The 19,035-nt window shown below is 44.9% G+C and overlaps 1 protein-coding gene across 5 annotated transcripts; it reads left to right on the top strand.

The window, feature by feature from the left end:
• Positions 1-6: 6 nt before the first annotated feature.
• Positions 7-17,595, top strand: LOC116229082 (inner centromere protein-like). 5 transcript variants are annotated; one of them, XM_090140731.1, is made up of 19 exons: positions 7-90; positions 487-631; positions 927-1,040; positions 3,416-4,110; positions 5,250-5,301; positions 6,046-6,079; positions 7,246-7,342; positions 8,036-8,126; positions 9,203-9,338; positions 9,415-9,549; positions 10,099-10,110; positions 10,739-10,848; positions 11,269-11,380; positions 12,592-12,702; positions 13,039-13,166; positions 13,379-13,457; positions 14,361-14,471; positions 16,452-16,596; positions 17,140-17,592. In XM_090140731.1, the coding sequence occupies exons 2-19, from the start codon at positions 495-497 to the stop codon at positions 17,343-17,345; spliced, it is 2,505 nt and encodes an 834-aa protein (XP_089996857.1). In that variant the 5' UTR covers positions 7-90; positions 487-494; the 3' UTR covers positions 17,346-17,592. The 5 variants fall into 5 exon arrangements, with proteins under 5 accessions (XP_089996857.1, XP_031449157.2, XP_089996859.1 ...); XM_090140733.1 differs by lacking the exon at positions 7-90 and adding an exon at positions 140-257; XM_031593296.2 differs by lacking the exon at positions 7-90 and adding an exon at positions 142-288 and having other exon boundaries at positions 17,140-17,589.
• Positions 17,596-19,035: the final 1,440 nt, after the last annotated feature.

Below are 19,035 nucleotides of genomic sequence, written 5' to 3'. Positions count from 1 at the left end.
CCTCCTCATTGGTCAGGAGGCGGGCGCGACGCGCTCAAAAGCTGCTTCTCTTCTGCTCGTCCGCCTCTGTGGTTGTGGAGGACTTAGAAGGTGGGGCTTGGGGCAGAGGACCAATAGGAAACTGGATTTTAATAGCGGGGAAGTGATGGACGCGGGAGGCAGCCAGTGGTGAGGAGGGCTCCGCTGGAGAAGCACCGTGATTGGTAGAAGCCGCGATATTTGGGACCAGGAGTGGAAGGGGGGAAAGAGCCGCAGCGGTGAGGGTGCAGTGTTTCCTGCTGAGAGGCGGTGAGGGGAGTGCGAAGAGCCCTGGCATCTTAGGATCTGGTCCTACAGGCTTGGGGGAAAGCCAGTAGGGAGGTCCTCTGGGTTTGCATCTGCCTTAGAACTGCGGCTGGGCTTGTTTGTACCCTGCTGCGAGGCACAAAGGGGCTTTGGTCGTCCTCTGTATCCTAGAAGGTTTTCGTTTCGCATCTTGTGTTTCAGGCAAGGTCATGGCAGCAGCCGACGGTCCCACGCAGCTTCTGGAAGTGTGTGGGCAGAGACTGTCCAGGTTCCTTCATGATGCTGAGCACAAGCACTTGGCCTGGCTGCGGGAGGTGGAGGAGCAGGGCCTGAGGATGATGGATAGGTAGGGGCTGCCCTCCAGGGAGCCTCCCGGGATGCTCTCGAACACGGAGAGCACAAAGCTGCGTGTGCTCCTGCCTGCTGGCAGCACAGCCCTGGTGTAAGCCTAGGCGTGGTGCATTGTTCAGCTGAGCGATGGATTTAACGTGGCTGTGTTTGGCAGCTTCATTTAGGCATTAATGCCAGGTGGTGTTACACCTCAATTGCTTTTCCCCTGTTGCTCTTAATGGGTGAACACTGCTATGGCTGGGTGGCGGGCAGTTAGCAGTGGAAAGCAGCCTCTGCTTTCTGCATTTCAGCACCAACTTCAGAGCTGAACCTGGCCTGATGCCCAAAACGCCATCCCAGAGGAGACGGCCTAGGAAGAGGCAGTCTTCAGCTCTGAAAGATGAGAATGAGCCAACCAGGAGGAGGTGGGTGAGTCTGGCTCTGCTGCATGTGGCATTTAACAGTGAAATGAGATTTTAACTGTTTCTGATATGCCTACCCAGAATAACTGCTTGATTCTTGATTTAGTAAATATTAAATTTAAAAGGGTGTGTTAAGGTCAATCAACATTTTGATTCTTGTGAAAATTTAGTAGAGGATTAGTTGTCCCTTCATGTTCTTTCTGTTTGCTTAAAAACAATAAATATCATCTTCTACTTTCTCATTTGCTTGAGGTTTCTTCTCATTTAATTTCACAGTTTTTTCAGCACAGCTTTCAACCTGAGGTTGTTCCCGTGTTCACTCATCTGAGAATGTAGCCTGCTACAAGGGATGTGCAGAAATGTCACGCCTATTGGTGTTATTTAAGTTAGCAGATAGAAAGGACTCGGCGTTTGGAATGAAACAAGTAAAAGTTCCAAGTGATTTGGTATATAACCATCCTTACTGGATTGTTTTTCAACATTAGCCCTAAGTAGACAGAATCTAAAACTGTGCATCTTATCTACTGCAAGTAGACTGCAGAAGAAATGTAGCTTGTATTGTGCTTTTTACCTCGTGCTCTTAACAGCTTTCTGTGCAGACAGTGGCACTGTTCTGTCACACAGCCTGCCCCTTTGCTGCTGCCCAAGAGAGTTTCTGCAGCTTGAAGATGAGAGCAGCAGTAGTAATGGCAAGCAGCCAAATTTCTTTTTTCTTATTTCCCTTTCCTGTACCAGTAAAGATATTCACTGGAAAGTAAGCCAAATCTCATTAAGTAGAAGAGGTAAAGAGGAGGATAAATGGAGGAATGCCTTTCTTTGTGACAACTGTTGTCTGCAAATGGATGCAAAAAAGGGATTGTTTGAGGAGTGATTTGGTTTTGATGCTAATTATCTTCCTTGATGTCATACCTTCGTGGTGGCCAACTGCATCTGCTTTCATCTTGTGGTTGGAACGAGGTGGTTAATAACCTGCTTTTCAGAGAAGCATATGCTGTGATCTGAGGGTAGGCGTGCTGGTAATTGCTTTAATGTGCTCTAACCCAGTAACTGGATATACAGTAATAAACTGTGTGGTAAGACCCTTAACTTTTGATAACCATGATGAAAAACACCACAGGAGAGTTAGAACTGAAAGACTGACATAAACTAGACATGGAGGATGGAGAGGAAAGCAAGAATAGTAAGGAAGCGTGGGAAGTTCATGAATGTGTGTGCTGAAGGAGGGCAGGAGAAGAAAATACTGCAAATCTAAACAGGGAGAGTTCAGAAGCCATACTGTTAGTTTTCAGGTAGCAGCTAGATAGCAGCTTGATTGCTTCCATAAAGACGACAAATCTTGCATGTTTTTTCCTAATTTAAACTTAGCTTTGTGAAAGATCTGCTGATGTGGCAATGCCTGAAAGGTTGGATGATCATCTGTCAACAGGAAGTTCATGTCAGAGTTAGGCACATTAATCCTGCAGGGTCAGGCCATTGTTGTTTCCATTGCTATGGTTCCCTCAGTACATATTTTAGAAACCACTTATTAGCATGTTGATGAGTTTCCCAATTAATAGTCTTGTTTTTGTGAACTTTAGCAGGAAGTGATATTTTTTGCTAGAGGTCAGAATGAGAAATTAAGAGAACAAAACTGGAAGGAAGGCAGAGGGTATCAATTTGAAGGCTGGTAGTGAGTGTTCTTCCGCCAGGAACTGTAAAGTCTAGCTTGTTTAACTAGTTTATGCTGCCTTGGGTTTTTGTAGCTGTTTTCTTGTTGTTAGCCGCTTCTCCTTTGGCTCTCCACTTTGTTTTATGTCTGAAACACTGAGGTTCTCTCTTCTGGTCTTGTCCAGCTAATCTCCTTGACTTACTGATCAAGTAAATGGCTCCATTATCTCCTGTTAAATGAGTTAATGCAAAGCATTTCAAAGCTGAATCTCACTGTGGAACTTCCCCAAACCACTGCATAGTTCTTCCTAGCTTGCTAGGAAAACTTAATCCAAAATTCCTTCCCATGTAGGTGCCTGTGCTTCACTTGGGGCAGAATGGAGTGGGTTGTACCAGTATGACTTTACTATCCCCTGACATCAGGTCCGGGTGGGGCTGTGGGTTAATATCCACAAAGAATTGCAAGTGTCCTGGTACCTCAGCCACTGCTGGTTGTGTTCTTAGATGCAGCCTTCAGTTGCAAGTAAATCTAGTATGCCTGGATAAATCTGCCAGAGCAAGTGCGAGCTTTCAAGGTTTTTTCTCCTGCATCTAGCTGATGATAAAAGGTTTGTTGTAAGGGGAAGTGGATATGGGGAAGAAGGCTGTAGGTTCACTGCAAAACTTGTCTGTGTTTTGGAACAGTTTAGGAGTGGGAGACTTCTGCATTGTTTCATTTGCTCTTATTTAAGGTTGTCCAGAAGGAGAAGCAGTGTCAAGCTAGCATCTTCCGGGCCAAGCTCACAAAGATGCTGCAGCAAAGAGCAACCCCAGAATCCTAACTGTAATGCGAGGTCTCAGGCCAACACTGAAATGGAGCTTCCAGCACTATCTGAGAAATTGCCAGCAGAAGCACAAAGTCCCATGGTGGAAGTGGATTACAATGACTACCCTCAGGCTGAGTTACCTCCACAGCAAGACAGTGCTGATTGTGGTGATGCAGCCTGTGAGGCTGTTCCAGCAGAGCAGGTATCCAAGGAGGGTGCAATCAATGAACTGCATGAGGTGCCTGCTGTCAGTGCAGTCCCTCATGACCAGACAGCAGGAGAGGAGGAAGAGACCACTGAACAAAAAGCAAGTACATCCACTCCCAAGGCTACTAGAAATAGAGATCTTGCCATGCCCCAAGGAGATCTGTCTTCTCAAAGCCTAGAGAAGGTGCTTTTCCAGGACTCCAACAACAAAATGACCATGGTGACATCCAAAACACGACGCTCTGGACGCCGAAGCTGCGTGGGTGGCACCCACAAAAACCATAGGACCTCCTTGGCTGAAAAATATTCTCTGGCCAGCAAAAGAGAGAGCATGATCCGGAGATCTATCAGCAGGGCCATTGCTAAGAAGGCAGCAGCACAAGAATCTTCCTCTGCCTCCAGCAGAGTGAGCTGTAAGTTTTCTGTTATTGAGTGTGTTCTTTTGGCTAAGTCAGCTTCTCAGCTTTGCTGCAGAGTTGCTCATCCATATTAACTACAGTTCCTCCTAGTTTCCACAGCAGTAGGTTTTGTGGCTTCTATCCATTTAGGGTGCAATCCTCAGGTCCTCATCTGCTGTCAGGGTGAGCCTCAGGCTCTGTTTTGCTGTGGAAGGAGTGTAAGCTGGGGCACAGGTACTGGAAATTGGGTCACAGAAGTTGCAGATAAATTAAAAAACAAACAGAAAAAGGCAAGTAAATGCAGAGTAGAAGGGAAAATGCACCCTTGCTGGTTCTAGGTATGTGTGACTGGTTTGGTAGCTTATTGCCTTGAGGCTACTGCATTTCCCACAGAGGGTCTTTTAGTATGAGTGTCTTCTGTGAATTCTTTTGAGAAGCTGGAAGAAGATTGTGTCTGCTCTCTGAAATTGGCAGAGGAACTCAAATGCTTTCTGGGTGAAGATGAAGTTCATGGACTAAGAACTAAATAGCACAGTCATCTGAAGAAATAAGATTCGAAAGTCCAGCACCATATTTTTCATATCCCTTGCTCTTGCTGCTCCTGAGAAGGCTAGAAGGCTTTCAGATTTGGGCTTTCTAAAAATCATTGCTTCTGAAACCAGATTGGCTTCTAATAAAGCACTAATGCCTTTGGTATTTAGTTTTGTCAGCTTTGAGTCACACTGTATCTAGGCATTTGTTAAAACACTTTCATCTAAGTGATGGTGGTGGGGGGGGGTGAAATAAAATCAGCCCAAATCGACCAAATCTCTGCATAAAATTGTGCAGGGAGGCAGAAACTGAAATCAATTGACTGGGAAATGATATCTCTGTGACACAGGCATGAGTGTGTTTGTGCAGCTGGAGCAGTCTGCAGACAGAGGAGCTGCTGCTCCAGTTCTCTGCCTTCCCAGCCTACACCAGTTTGTCAGTGACACTTGAGGGAGGTGGTAGTGCTCATGTAGAAAGCTGAGATGAGCAATCAGCGTGTTCCCTGGGAGAAGCCTGCACAGAGACCTGAGCTCTACCACTCACGCACTGCCGCTGTTGGGAAGCCTCAGACTGAAATTTCTAAAATGGCTTTTGTTATGTTATTTTTTTTCTTTCCTCTCCAGGTCAAAGCTCCTTAGAGGTTTTTGTGGAAGAAGATGTGACCAATAACTTGAGGTGAGGCTACCATTTTAGCAGGCAGAAGGAAACCACAAAAAAAGCTGCAAGGAATACAGAAGCTGTAGGGGTTGCTTCTGTATTGTAGGACTGTGGTCTTGTAATTGACTGTTCCAGGTGATGTCATCACCTGGAGTTTGTTGATATTTCCAAGCTTCTGTTGTTCAGACACAGCCCATACTTTTCAGAAGTTTGTTCATACTAACTGTGAGGTTGATCACTGCATTAATGCAGGATCCAGCCCTATCCCTCAAGCCCTGAGAGCCTGCTAGTGATGGCTCTGTCTGTCATCATGTGAATTATGTCCTGCAGCTATTGGCTTAACCAGCCTTTGGATGGTTGGGGGTGCTGAGGTTAGTTAGCTTGTCTGGTTTGAAAGGTGAACAGGTAAGATGCTCTCTGGCTGAGGTGCACAGAACTTTGTTTACCTCCTGCATGGAAGTACTACAGGAAGAGGGGAGAACAAAGCTCACTGTATTATTCAGCAGTGTAATTAAATAGCCCATCAGAGGAATTTACATCTCCATCTCTGTGTGGCCTGGCTCAAACAGGTTCCTGCCTTTATCTGGATATACTTAACGCTTGCCTGCCTTTTTCTTGGGTACCATATGCTAGCTTCATTGTATCTGCATTCCCTATAATTCACCCTTCTGAATGCTGTCCTGGTAGAGGTGCACCAAGGGCAAAGCAGTGTTTCTTTTACTTCAGAGAATTGAAATAATCAAGATGCTTGCTTTTTTGCAGAACTGGACTGGAACTGAACTCCCCAAGTGAGAAGGTGAGTTCTAATGGATGACCTACCCATCTTCTGCTGAGCAGCTGGAAGCACTATGACTGGATGTAAGGACTGCAGCCCAGGATTGATTATGTCAATCTTCAACCTTAGCAAAAGCACTGCTGAGTTGAACAGTACAGCCTTTCTAATGCTTGGGCAGCTTGTGATGCCTGTTGGCCACAGTTCATGGTGGACGGAGGCCTTTTGTGCCTTGCTAAGGCCTCTTTAAGATGGAGCTTTCATAGGCTGTTGGACAGATTCCCAGAAGTCTGCAAGCTTTTGCTTGTCATCTGGGCATGGTGATTGACTGTGTATATTCTTAGCAAGTCTTTGTTGCCTGGCTGATTTGAATTACAGGATTCAGAAGGGCAGTTCAAGTTAATGTGCTTTATTTTACCAGAGAGGCTGTGTATTCAACAAGCTCACGTAAGTCTTCAGTGCTAGGAAGAGAAAGAAACCCAGCCTATCCTTTGAACTGGCAAAAATATCTTGTGTGATCATACTGTAAACCAGCTTATCTGAAAATTAGCCCAGCAGAGAAAGGGGTTGGCTCTGCCTCCAATCAGTTCACTGGTGCCACTGGGAAGCTGCAGAAGGACAAGTGCACAGCTGGTTCTACTGTGGGTGATGGTAGCTTAGCAGGTAGGGAAGGGCATGTCCTGTGTGTGTGTGTGTGTGCAGGTAGCCTGCATGCTGTGCTTCAGTGACTTGTTTATACTCCTGGGAATATACTACAATGGTATTTAAAGTGTATAAGTATACTGTAATCTTAGATACTTTGAAGGAATTCTTTCTTTCAAGAGTAGAATGTCTGTAGTTGGAACTTGTCTCCAAAGTGTATAGAAGCTGTCCCTTGTTCCCGAGGCACTTTATTTGACCTAAAGTCAATTCAAAGTGTCCTACTGTTGATGAGGAAAACACTGGCCAACAGTCATCTTACCAGCCTCGGTGGGAGTTCCATGAGCAGGGCCCTGTGTTACTGAATTGAATCAGCATGTATTTGTCTAGCACAACTCTGGTTGGAAGGAAGAGTCCCTAGGCTAGCAGTAGGCTTGCAGTTGAGAGTGACTGGGTTGTTTTTTCTTCTTTTTTCAGGATTGAAGGTTTGTTGCAGTCTTGTTCCTCAGGGAGAACTGTGCTAAGCTAATGTTTGTTTCCCTTTCCTTTAGGCTCCTGAAAACTTGCTCACTTCAAGCAAAAGTGAAAAAGCTGCCAGCCCTCCTGCACAGGACTTGTCTCCTGAGCAACAGACAGGGAATAACAAAGGTAATGTTGAGCTAGTCTTGTATTTCTTGTATGAGGCCACAGAGGCACACAGACTAAGGATTCTACATGAGGGTATATGGGAAATCTGGGACTTGTGCTGAAACAAAACTACACTTGACCAGTCAAGATACTTTTTCAGGTAAACCTGTTATCTCCTGAGGGGGTGAGGCATGCAGTTAGATAAGCAAGGACATGTTGTAAATCCTTGTGAAGGTTTGTATTTAAGCCTTGAGACAAACATGGTTTAGTCAAACTTCAGTCTTCATAATGAATAAGTGGGAACACTTAAGACAACACTCAGATTTGTTCTCTATGTATAATACTGTGCTAAAGTACCTTGACAACCTTGTCATCTTTGGGCTTGCATTCAGCGAGGATTTAAACATCTTACTTATTTACTGTGCCTCAAAGCAAGGATATAGAGACATTCAGACTGTCTTCTGTAGGATTTCACAGCATCTGTAGCTGGAATGGAATTAAGAGTACTGCAGTCTTTCTGGTGAGACAGGTTGTGCCTAATCAGAAGGCTCTGTATAAGACGCATTCTTTGCTAGTTGTGTACAGCCCTGATATTCAAGGTAGCCATCTTGGCTTCTGCTTTTGCAGTTTGGTTATGTGCCATGGGGCTTTGAACTGGAGTAAGAGCCCTGCAGAATGCCTTGAATGTGGTGTTGACTACAGGTTTCTTCACAGGAAGCTGTGTAAATCCCAACGGTGAAGCCCAGAACAAGAACCAAGAACAAACCCACTGTGCCAAGTCCCAAGAGAATCCTTCACGCCTATGGTAGGAGACATTTGCAAGAGAGGAATGAACCCATGGTCTGGGAGGAGTTAGGCCTGGCTTTCTTAAATAATTTAAAAAGCTTAGGGTGTTTCCCTTTCTGTCCCCTCCCCAGAGGAGTCTTGAAATCTTGTCTTGTGGGAGTTCCATGTGATTTCCTTGGCCTTTTTTGCTCCTCAAGCCAGACCTGGATCCCAGATGGATTAATTCATGCACAAACCAGCAAAAATTACTAAAACATCACTGTTCCTCAGAGCTTAAATGCAACTGAGTGGTTCATAAAGGGGTAGTCTGGGAGTAGTTTCAGACAGCAACACAAGCAGGTGACTGACCTATTTATTTTTATCTTGCGCAAGTGTCTGGAATGCCTGACTTATCTTCTCACTGCTTATATTACTGATGTTTCATGTGAGATTTGAACTGCTTTTAGCTTTGTCCTTAGTCTGTCCTGTTAAGTTTTGCTGGGGTGGATTTGCTGTGGGTGATGGGTGGGAAGGGAGAATAGCAGTAACCTCTGTTCTCATGTGGGTGCTTAACTATGTGTGATGGGTCAGAATCCGCAGCTTTCTTTGGAACTGTTGCTGGATTGGGCCCCAGCTGTGCGGTGAGGTGGTCCCCCTGTTTCCCACTGAAATTAGTGGGTGCCCGTTAGGGGACTTCTAACAAGGGTCATGTTTCTGTGAATGTCTAAAGTGTTTATAAAGCAAATGAAACCCTGCCAGTGAGGTGGGCTGGAATGGCTAGTTGCTAACACATGTGGATTGTGTCTATCTTTTGTTGTTGATACCAGATATGATATATACTTGCTTTCTGGGAATTAGAGTGAGGAATGAGAGTGGAATGTTGTGTATCACTCCTGAAATTTGGGTGTTCCCTTACCAAATTGTCATGTGCCTCTCTTGTCCATAATTAATGACTAGATGGTGCTCCTGCTCCATAGTTGACTGACTCCTAAGAGGCCCAACTGCTTTGATGGTAGTGAGTAGGGACTGGGGATCTGTGAAACAGTAAGTAAATGTTCCTGTTAAAACTTGAGGAGCTTAATCCAGACTTCATGTCCCTCTTGCTAATGCCAATAGGACAAGAAGCTATAAGCAAGCAATGGGTGCTGTATGGAATGGGCAGCATCCAGGAGGTGGTGCCCACTCCCCTTTGGATGACAAGCACGTGAATTCTGCAAACCAGACTCCACATTCTGCTTCTCCAGCTAGCAAGGTGAGTCTTTGCTATGGCCTCTCATTGCCTTCCTTTCCCTAGCAGGTGGTAATTTCCTTCTATCTTTTCCTCTTAGGTGGTTAGACCATTGAAAAACTTCCTTCAGGCTGTGCAGAGAAACCAGCTACTCACAACCTCTGGGTCCACGGGACATGGAGGTGTCATAAAGAATTTCATCAAACGCAATACTCCCACCCGACCTGATCTTAAGGTGCATCAGAATCCCACTTCCCCTCATAGAGATGGAGGAGAGGATCAAGTCTGGGGGAGTGGCAGGATGACTGTTTAGAAAAGCATAAATGTATTCCTGGTTCTGTTGGCTGTTGTGGATTGGCGTAGGTCATAACGGCAAATTGTCCTCATGATTCTACCTCAGCCTCCCCAGGGGAGGAAAACTGATTGGACAGTTGAAGCAAGGCAAGGCCACAAACACTGTTACTAGCCAGGGTTGTTTGTTTTGTTTTTAGTACCAGTCATCAATCTGTCCTCAGATGCAGAGAAATCTCGCTGCTTTGTCTATAGTCAGCAGAAACACTTTATGTTCTGGAACTGTTTAACTGTGGTAAAATGGGAAGCATCTCTTTTCGCATTGAGAATCTGCCTTTGTGTCACATAATTGGCTGCTTCAGGGCTGAAAGACAGAATGTGGGGTCATGCAGTGGGCTTCCTAGCATGCACTTGAAAGAAGCTGCAGCTAACAGGGGTGGTGCAGGGTGCTAGTATTTCTTACAAACATTCATTGTGTGTCTTTTCTCTACAGGGAGACTTTGTTGTAAGTAATGACACACTTAACTGTGGGGTTGGAAGACTATAGTGGCTGTGCTTCTTGTCTCACAACACTAACAGCTCTTTCTTCTTGCACTGGCATCCACACAGCTCTTCTGTTCTGTCCAAAAATGTAAACTGACCGTGGCAGTGGTGAGGTGGCAGGATCTCCTTTGCAGGTGTGTTCTGCTGGAGCTGGGAACTGCTAAGAAACCTTTTGGCCTCTAAACATGACTACTTGCACTCTGTACTGTCTCCCTGCTTTTTCCGCTTGCTGACATAGGTAACACTGACCTGGGCACAAAATGTTTACTACAGGTGGTCACCTACAGCTGCAGAGTGCTGGGTAACTTCTCTTACCTGAAATGTATTCTGAACAGCTGAAAGACTTAAGTGTTTCCCTGCCATCCCCATGACTCTTCTGCTCTGAGAAGGTGGTGCAGTTGAATAAGTGCTGCTGCCAAATCTGCATTATTTCTTACCTACTATTCACTTCCCATCCCTGCGTGTGGGTGAACATGATAGGGACTTTTTTGTTTAGCAGGCAGCTTAGCCTCTAGCTGCTACTGCACAAGCAGCCTGAGGGCAGAAACAGGCCCCAGCAATTGGTATAGTCTGAACTCATCTCCCTTCAGGAGAAGGAGCGGCAGAGGCTGGAAAGCCTCAGGAAGAAACAGGAGGCTGAGGAACAAAGGAAAAAGAAAGTGGAGGAAGAAAAGAGACGGCGACAGGCAGAAATGAAGCAGTGAGTTGAGTCCCTTACACCCTGCTCCTTTTCTGGTTCAGAGCAGAATTTCCTTGAAGTCTTTTTTTTTTTTTTCTGTCAGGCAGGCAGCATTGCTATATCATGCTTTGTGCATTCTGCCCAGAGGGAACGTTTAGTAGATGATGATCCCTGGGCACCTCGAGCAGGGCTGCTCATGGCTTGCTGCAGTAATAACTGCATCACTGCAAAGCACCTGCTGATTTCTGGTGGACTTAATCCACATATGAGCTGACGTTAAGCTCAGTTCAAGCAAAATAATTGTTTTCTCATGATCCATGGCAGGCTGCTGTGCTAGAAAATGAGCCACATACTCAAATTACCACAGTAGATCCTTGTTCCCCTGTCATCCTCTGTGTTAGAGCAAACAAAACTAACAGGTCCCTCTTGCACATTACTCAGGAAGAGGGAAGAGCGACTGAGGAAAGCACTGCAGGCTCGAGAGCGAGTGGAACAAATGGAAGAGGAGAAGAAAAAACGGATGGAACAGAAGATTTTACAGAGTGATGAAAAGGTTAGAAGCCTGACTAAGCTTTGAGCCATTCAGAGTAATGAAATTATCACAGTGAGCTGTGAGACCAAGCGGGTGCAAACAGGCCACTGGTATGATGTGTGCAAGCACAGGGTTGCTGCTCACGGTGACTAATCAGGTGGTGGGAAAGTCTGCATCTAAAACAGATTTTGAAATTCTCTGTCTAACAAGGAAAGGCTTTTGTTCTCCATACCTATGTGATTCTGAACGTTCCTGTTCTGACATGCAATGTCTATAGTGCTCTGTGTTCAAGGAATGTGGCCACATCCCTTCACTGTCCTGTGAACAGACCCAGCAGGTGAGACAGTCATCCACTTGTTTGCACTGCATTACAGACAGTGAAACCACAGTGGTTGCAGAAGCATGGCAGGAAGGAAAAGCTATGAAGTGAGCAAGGAATGCTCGTGATTAGTAGATGTGGCAGCAGCAACTGTGTGTTTCATTTTGTCTGTTTTTAAGGCTTTGTTTCCTCCCTTTTTTTAAGGACAAGTAGAAAAAAGGTATGCCAGGATCAGCCATTGATGGCTATATGTGAACTGTTGCTGCTTTCGTACAACAGTGCAGGTTCTTCAGAAGTGAGGGAGACTGTGTTAAGCTAACCTGGATAGAGTTCCAGGGAAGTATATGGTTGCTCACTTTAAGGAGTGGGCTAGACTGACTTTTGGAAAAGCTCAGCCCTAGAAAAAGAAGGAATCATGCCTCCTTCAGCCTATGCCAAAATCTCAGCAGCCAAAAGTACATGCACCCCTGGCTAGCCTGCTCTTGTGCACATGCTAATGCATTGACTGTGATAGCTCAGGCAAAAGCACAGTATCAGGGGCTCCGGTTTCAGGTCCTCAATTCATACTGCAACTCAGCTGCAGCATACAGCATTTTGAGACAAAACACAAACAAGATGCTAGATGCCCTTGTTCTGCAGAGAATCACAGGGTGAAAGCTTGTATTTTGTATATCTGTAATGGCTTCTGTGCTCTTTTCCAGCACTCCAGGTGGTGGGTTTCTCTTCACATGACCTGTAATAAGTGATGGACTTGCATAAGGTTGGTGCTGAATATAGTGCATGTGTGCCTGGTGCTGGGTTCTCAGTCTTATTAGAACCTGAATGCCAGTCTTCATACTTAAGAAGCTCTCCCCATCCTCCATTTGGTAAAGGCTATGAGGGGTGGTGGAGCAGATGCATGGGGCTTTTTCAGGTGCGTCTCTCACAAGTGCAGGAAGAAAAGGTTTCTGAGGAACGGAGCAAGAAAAAGCTATCAAAGAAACCTTGGGAAAGTGACGTGCAGAAACAGAAAGTACTGAAGTTGGTAAGAACAACTCTAGATCCCTCCTGCACATAGAAAAGGAAAGGAACCCATGCACTGATCTGCTTGGTTGCACAGGGAGCAGTTCAGGAGCTACGGGGATTTGGGGAAACTGAAGTATCTGCTGTAAGGTTTCTGTTTAGACAGTTAATATTGGATTTGAGCACCAGGGAACTTGTGGAGACAGAAGGGAAATACTGCCCAACTGGCAGTGGGTAGGCTGTGGAAGATAAGAAAAGGATGAAATGAGCATGATTTGTCTCAAAGCACTCATTTCATATCCACCTCATCTTTCCCAACTAGAATTGGAGTGCTACAGATCTGTTTGTTCTTCTTCAGGAGAAAGATGAACTTGAGCAGCAAGAACTGCTGCAGAAAAGGAGAGAAGTTGAAGTGGAAGAAAAAGGAAAAGTTTTGGAACTGAAAAATCTTGTAGAGCAGCGACAGGTGGAACAAGTGAAGGAGAGGTATTAGCCTGTTTCTATTCTGGAGAGGGGGACTTAGCAACAAGCATGCTGCAGCAATAAATATAAACAGTATTTCTGCAATTGGGAATCTGCTGTGAGTGTCAGGTGATTCCAAAGGTTTGGGGCACTAAAGCAAGAGCTTATAAGAAAGCTAGTAGGGAGGGGTGGAAACATGCTTTTCAGTGTAACTAAACTATACTTTTGTTTCCCAGGGATCTCAAACAGCGGGGGAAAGAGAAGGTCCCCTATTCACAGATGGAGTCCATGGTGTTTACTGATAAAAACACAACGGTGAGGCATTACAGTGGCTTGTGACAAATTCTGTTGTAAAGCAGTAAGGCATAGAACATGCAGACTTCTTTTTTTTTTTTTTTGTAAGGTGGGAGTTGCTTTCCAAGTCCTTTGTCACTTCTTTATGTTTCAAGGTTAGCTATTACTTAGTCAAAGCTGCTTGTTGCAAAATATCATAGTAATATTTTATTTCCACTTTAAATAATGCCTCACTCATCTGCCTTCTGCACTAGTTTAAAACATAATCAAAGTCCCAAATGGTACTGCTCTTGAGGATAAATTCTTTCTTCTTTTTTGTTTCAACTGCTCTTAATTTAAAGCTGTTAGCCATGGGGCTCCTATTTTTGCTAAATAAATTTAATGAAAGTTTGAATTCCAGCATATAACCAGCAACTGGGCTGGTTACTGGTTACTATACTGGGGCATAGTGAGGCTTCTCCAGGTAAGAGAGAAGCTGAATCTAATTTAGAGTGGCTACAGCTCTTCCCCTTGTGTTAGCTTCTTCCCTGTTGAGGAGAGTGGCAGATGAAACACCTGGATCAAGTAGTTTGAGTTGAAAAGGAGCTGAAGTGCTGTAATGCTTTCCTCTTTATTAGGAGGAAGGAAGCCCAAAACATCTGCACCAGGTGCTTGGGTAGTACAAGAGAGCTGAGCAACCAGAATCCACTGCAGTGTCCTCTAATAACTAGCTGAAAGTGATAAGAGTGTGGGCTCTAGAGACTTTACTGTTCTGAATCTGAGCCAAGGCAGCTGTCACTTTCTGTGTGATCCTTAATTTCTTCCCCCTCACCCTGCTGAAGACAAAGGAGTAGAGAATTTCTTCATAAAATAAATTCCAGAGATAGCCTGCTTGTTTTGCTTGGGTGAACATTAATGAATAACTTAATTCTTATATCTTGACAGAAGGGAGATGGTCTGCAGGATCCCCAGCAGCAGCTGACTGAAGAGAAGAAAAATGAGCAACCAGAATCTTTTACTGCTGCCTCCAGCACGTGGCTGAGCAAAACAGTGAAGGTGAGCTTCAGTTCCAGCAGAGCCTTTGAAATGGATCTGTGGTATCTGATTTGCTCTTATGCTTTGTTGTTAACCTGCTGACTTCTTATTTGGCTGTGATGAAGAAGGTGACCAGGAGGTGAAATCCTCAAAAGAAACTGTTGGGGTTTAACTAAAGTTGTGTAGAGTGAGGATGGAGAAGTTTTTCGTATTTGATACTTGGCTGAGAGTTCAGCACAGGAGAACATAAACGAAAAGCAATTGTTTTCTCCTTGAAAAGATGCTGGAAATGACCACAGGATGGCAGCACACCATGAGGTGTCAGTTTAGCCTGCAGAGCCTTCAGCTACACGGTGGCAATACTGCTTCAGGCTTGCCTGTGAAGTCTATTTAGCTGCTTAAATTTCCAGATGCTTGTTTGGACTTGAACTGTTTACTCCTGAAGTCGGGAGGGGTGGAGTAAAAGCTGCTAAAGAGTCAGTCAGCCTTGAATATCCCTTTTGATTGTAAATGCCTCTTTCTGTCTGTTTTCCTGTGGCTGACTTTATTCTGTTTGTCAGAGTTGTAGAGAGTGAAAATCAGATCTACCATCAACATGTGTATGGGCTTGAGCGATAGAGCAATGTACAAAAAAAGCCAGAAGAGGCTTACAAGTCACAGAATACAGTGACTGCTTTTGTACTTTTACAGAGTAAACAAGCACATCTGTATTCCCTTATTTCTGTATTTGGATTAAATGCAAAGAACACTGCTAAAAGAATAGTGGAGGTGAAGGGTCCTCTGGAGGTAGCTGGTCCAACACCTCTGCTTGAGCAGGATCATGTAAACCAACTTATGTTGCACTGTTTTCAGACAGGTTTTCCTTATCTCCATGAAAGTTGTCTTCTCTGGACAACCACGGTAAAGAAGTGTTTCCTGGCATTCAGACAGAACTGTTCAGTTTAGGCTGCTCTCATTGCCTTTTGTAGTATTGCTGGGCACTAAAAAAGAGTACTTGATTTCACCTTCTTTGCACTACACCTCTGTGATCCTAGCATAACTACAGCCCTGCAACTGCAGCACATCAGTGTTTTATCAGGTTTATTCCTCCTACTGTGCTCTCCACTGTACAGACACTTCAGAGAGGTATGCCAGTAGTTTGTGGCAGTATCTCCATAATGATGCCTTTACTGGCTTGTCTTCTGGTCAGTACTTCTAGGCATTTCTGGACTACATGCAACTGTCAGGTCTTCTAGGCATTCCCTGTTCTTCACCACAAAGGCAGCTTGTTCCTCCAGGCTTTGTCTTGTGCTGTTCTGACCTGCAGTTTCAAATTGGAAATGGAGCCCTAGCTCCATCCTCACCAGATGCTGGCAGGCAGTTCTCCACAGCTAGAAAGCTGCAGGTTGAGCAAGCAGCTGTTTGAGTTCTGCACTTTGCAGTTCCTGCTGTGGTACACAGTTCTGGGCTTGGCTTTCATCAGGACATGGTTTCAAAACAGATCTGAAAAAAAAAAAAAAAAAAAGCCAGAAGGATTTGAGCACTTCTGGAAATTTCAACCCAAACTACCTGTCAAAAAAGAATATTACAAGTGTTTCAGTTCCTGCGTAGGTGAAAGTTTTCCCGTACACAGTTGAGTAACCTTTATGCTCTCCTGTTTCTTAAATTAGGAATGGAAAAAAAAAATGTGTATGTGAAGAATCTGCTCTGGAAGGTCTGCTGTCAGTTCTTGTTTCTGGCTACCTTTACTTTGTTCCTTGCCCAACATAGGGCACTGTAAACCTCCCTCTTAACTCGTGGCTTTGGGTTAGTGTGAGGGTTCCTACCATAGATACATTAGCACCATATTGCTGTGGGATCTAATCTGGGATCTTAGTACAACCTGTTTGTCTTGCTAACGCCAGAGCTTTGAGATGCCTCCAAGGGGTCAGACTGGGTAAGCCTGCCCTGGCAAAGCAAACTCTTCTGTCAGGCTGCAAGGTATGTTTGCTGCTCTCATAAATGTTGTCTCTGTGGTTTCAGAGATCTATCTCCACATCCTGCTTAGCGCCTCCAAATGGCACAAAAGAATCCAGGTCCCCCAACAACTATGGGATGGATCTGAACAGTGATGATTCCACAGATGATGAGAATGAACCTCGGAAGCCTGTCCCTGCCTGGGCTGATGGTAGGTGCCGTGTTTGGTTAGTCTTTTCATTCCTTCCCTGGGAAGCAGGAGCTCTCCAGATCTGTTCAGTGTGATCTCAGCTTCCTTAAAGTACAGTTCAGGAGTGTGAGACTTCAGCACTGTTGGCAGCTGCTTGGTGAGAGGGGCTGGATCTGCTTTCTTGCAAGTGCTGTTGTGTTAAAGCTAAACTAAAGTTCTGTGTGTGTTTGGATTCAAGGGTGTGAGAGAATGGTGCAGGCTCACTAGTTTGAAGCAGCCCCTCCCCCTGCACTAAACCAAGGTGTGGCAAGTTTGGTGTATTTCTAGTGTGGTGACAAGTGATGTAAAACAAATGTTGTTGGCAACCCAGAGATGGATGTCGTGCTTACTGCTTTACAGTGGGCAGGAACTGTTTATCGCATTCACTGTGCAAGTTGCAGTGTTTGTTTAGGGGGTGTGGATGAAGAAGAGTAACTGTCTTGTGGGCTCTAAAGGAAAGGATACCTTAAGCAGAGCACTGACAACTTATTTGAGTCTGCTTCTCTGATATGGTTGTTTTCATAGGGTCTCAGCTTAATCAAGCCATTCTGCACCAGTACTATCATCCAGTGAATGTTGACCAACTCTTTGGGTTAATAGCAAGCCCTAAGCTGGAAGATATTTTTGGCAAGAGCAAGCCTCGGTATTTCAAACGCACGAGCTCAGCAGTTTGGCATTCCCCACCTGGGCCCAAATCAACTTGTGGCATAGCTTGCAACTTCAAGAACTGAGAAAACACAAACGGTTTTTGGATAGTGTGGCATATTAGGTTTTATTTTCTTAGCATACAGACTGCTTACCATTTTAAACCTTTTTGTACAAAAATAAAACATTGAATAAAGTCCATCAGTACTTGTTTCTCTCCTTTCTCCTACTAAACTAGGATGATGCTGTAGCTGGTATGCTCTGAGACTGCTGGCTGTGTTTTGTGCAAGTACAGATGTTTGAAGAGATTATATTGCTCCATTACGTATTTCCTCAAATCACTTACAGGATCTTACCCAAGAAAGCTATGAAACTGCTGTGGGGATAAACTTTTAAGAATCAATATGGGGGGGGTGGGGGGGTGGAAGGGGTGGTAATGTTTTCATAACCCATTCTGTACCACAGTTGTGTTTAACAATGCTTCTATCCACCAGTATCTTTCTTTCAGCCCTGCATTCTTCTGATCTTTTGTTACTGAACCAGAATCTTTTTCTTCATCTAGAAAAGTCTCTATTCGGGCTTTTTAAAGAATTTAAAAGTGTCCTGTAATTGGTTTGGCTTTTCTCATGGAAAAATAGAACCAAAGCTAAGTTCTTAGTGCTGTTTTTCTAGGAGGCTTGAGGATACAGTCTTACTTTTAGGCCAGAGTCAGATTTGTTTTAAAGCTGTGACTTTAAAAAAAAAAAAAAAAAAAAAAAGGTAAGCAGTGATTTCCTTAGGACTGCATTGAGATCATCTGCTCAGTGCCCCCTGCCTGTGCACACCCAGGGCTAGGCTGAGTGGCAGCAGACTCCCTGCAGTGCATCCAGTGGCTCTGGTGCAGGTTGCCTAGGGACTGGTCTTGCATGCTGGGCAAGCTGCAGAGCATCCCAAGCTCCTGCAGAGTTGCACAGGGTTGGCTATAGCTCCATCTTATGCATCTCACTGTCCTTATTGCCCCTGGAGGGCAAGCCAGTGACTTGGTAATGGCAATGATGCTCAAAGAGCAGGTAAACTAGTTAAGCCCCACAGAATGTAGTGATGAGGAATGTATGAAAAGGGAAAGGCTCTGAGTGACAGCCAAGTCCCACATTAGCCATAGTAATCATTCCTTCCCTTCAGTTCTCCTCTCTTAGGCTGTATTCATGAGTCCAGCAGAGAGTATATCACACCTTAGGTGATATATGGCGGTGCTCTGGGGTCTCATATCTCAGGCCAGCAGGTGCAGGGCTGGGGCTTACTTATTTCTTTACTTATTTCTGGGTGATTGTTGCTCGTGTGCCTAGAGATTGAGAAGAACATCCCCACTCCTATTCCAGTGCAGCCCTGCACTGCCCTAGTGCCGAACCAGTGATGTATGTTTTCCATGTAACTGACTCCACAGATTACCTCATTAGATACAGCCAAGAAGGCAATCACTTCAGGATCCTGGTAGAGAAGGAAGCTGGAGGTCAAGCTCTCATTTGGGGCTGGCCAAAGGTGCCTGTGTGGAGGAGGAATGAGGTTTCCTGGCAGGATGAAACAGGCTGTGATTTAATATCAGGCTTGGGGAGGAACTGGTTCCATTTCAGCCCAAACTCTGTGCCAGAGCAAGCAGCATACATCAAACCACAAACTTGACTTTCTGATGTTGAGCAGGAAGTTCATAGGAGTGCCTTTGCCAAAACCACAGCTGCTGTCAGAGCATTTCAACTCTGAGACAGGTAGTCACTAAAAGACTTGAAGCAATTTCAGAGG

The sequence above is a fragment of the Phasianus colchicus genome, chromosome 5 (genome assembly GCF_987193195.1).
Source record: "Phasianus colchicus chromosome 5, bPhaCol1.hap1.1, whole genome shotgun sequence".
In the NCBI taxonomy this organism is placed as follows: Eukaryota; Metazoa; Chordata; class Aves; order Galliformes; family Phasianidae; genus Phasianus; species Phasianus colchicus.
The sequence above is the reverse complement of the archived record's forward strand: the minus strand, read 5'-3'. Positions and strand labels throughout refer to the sequence as shown.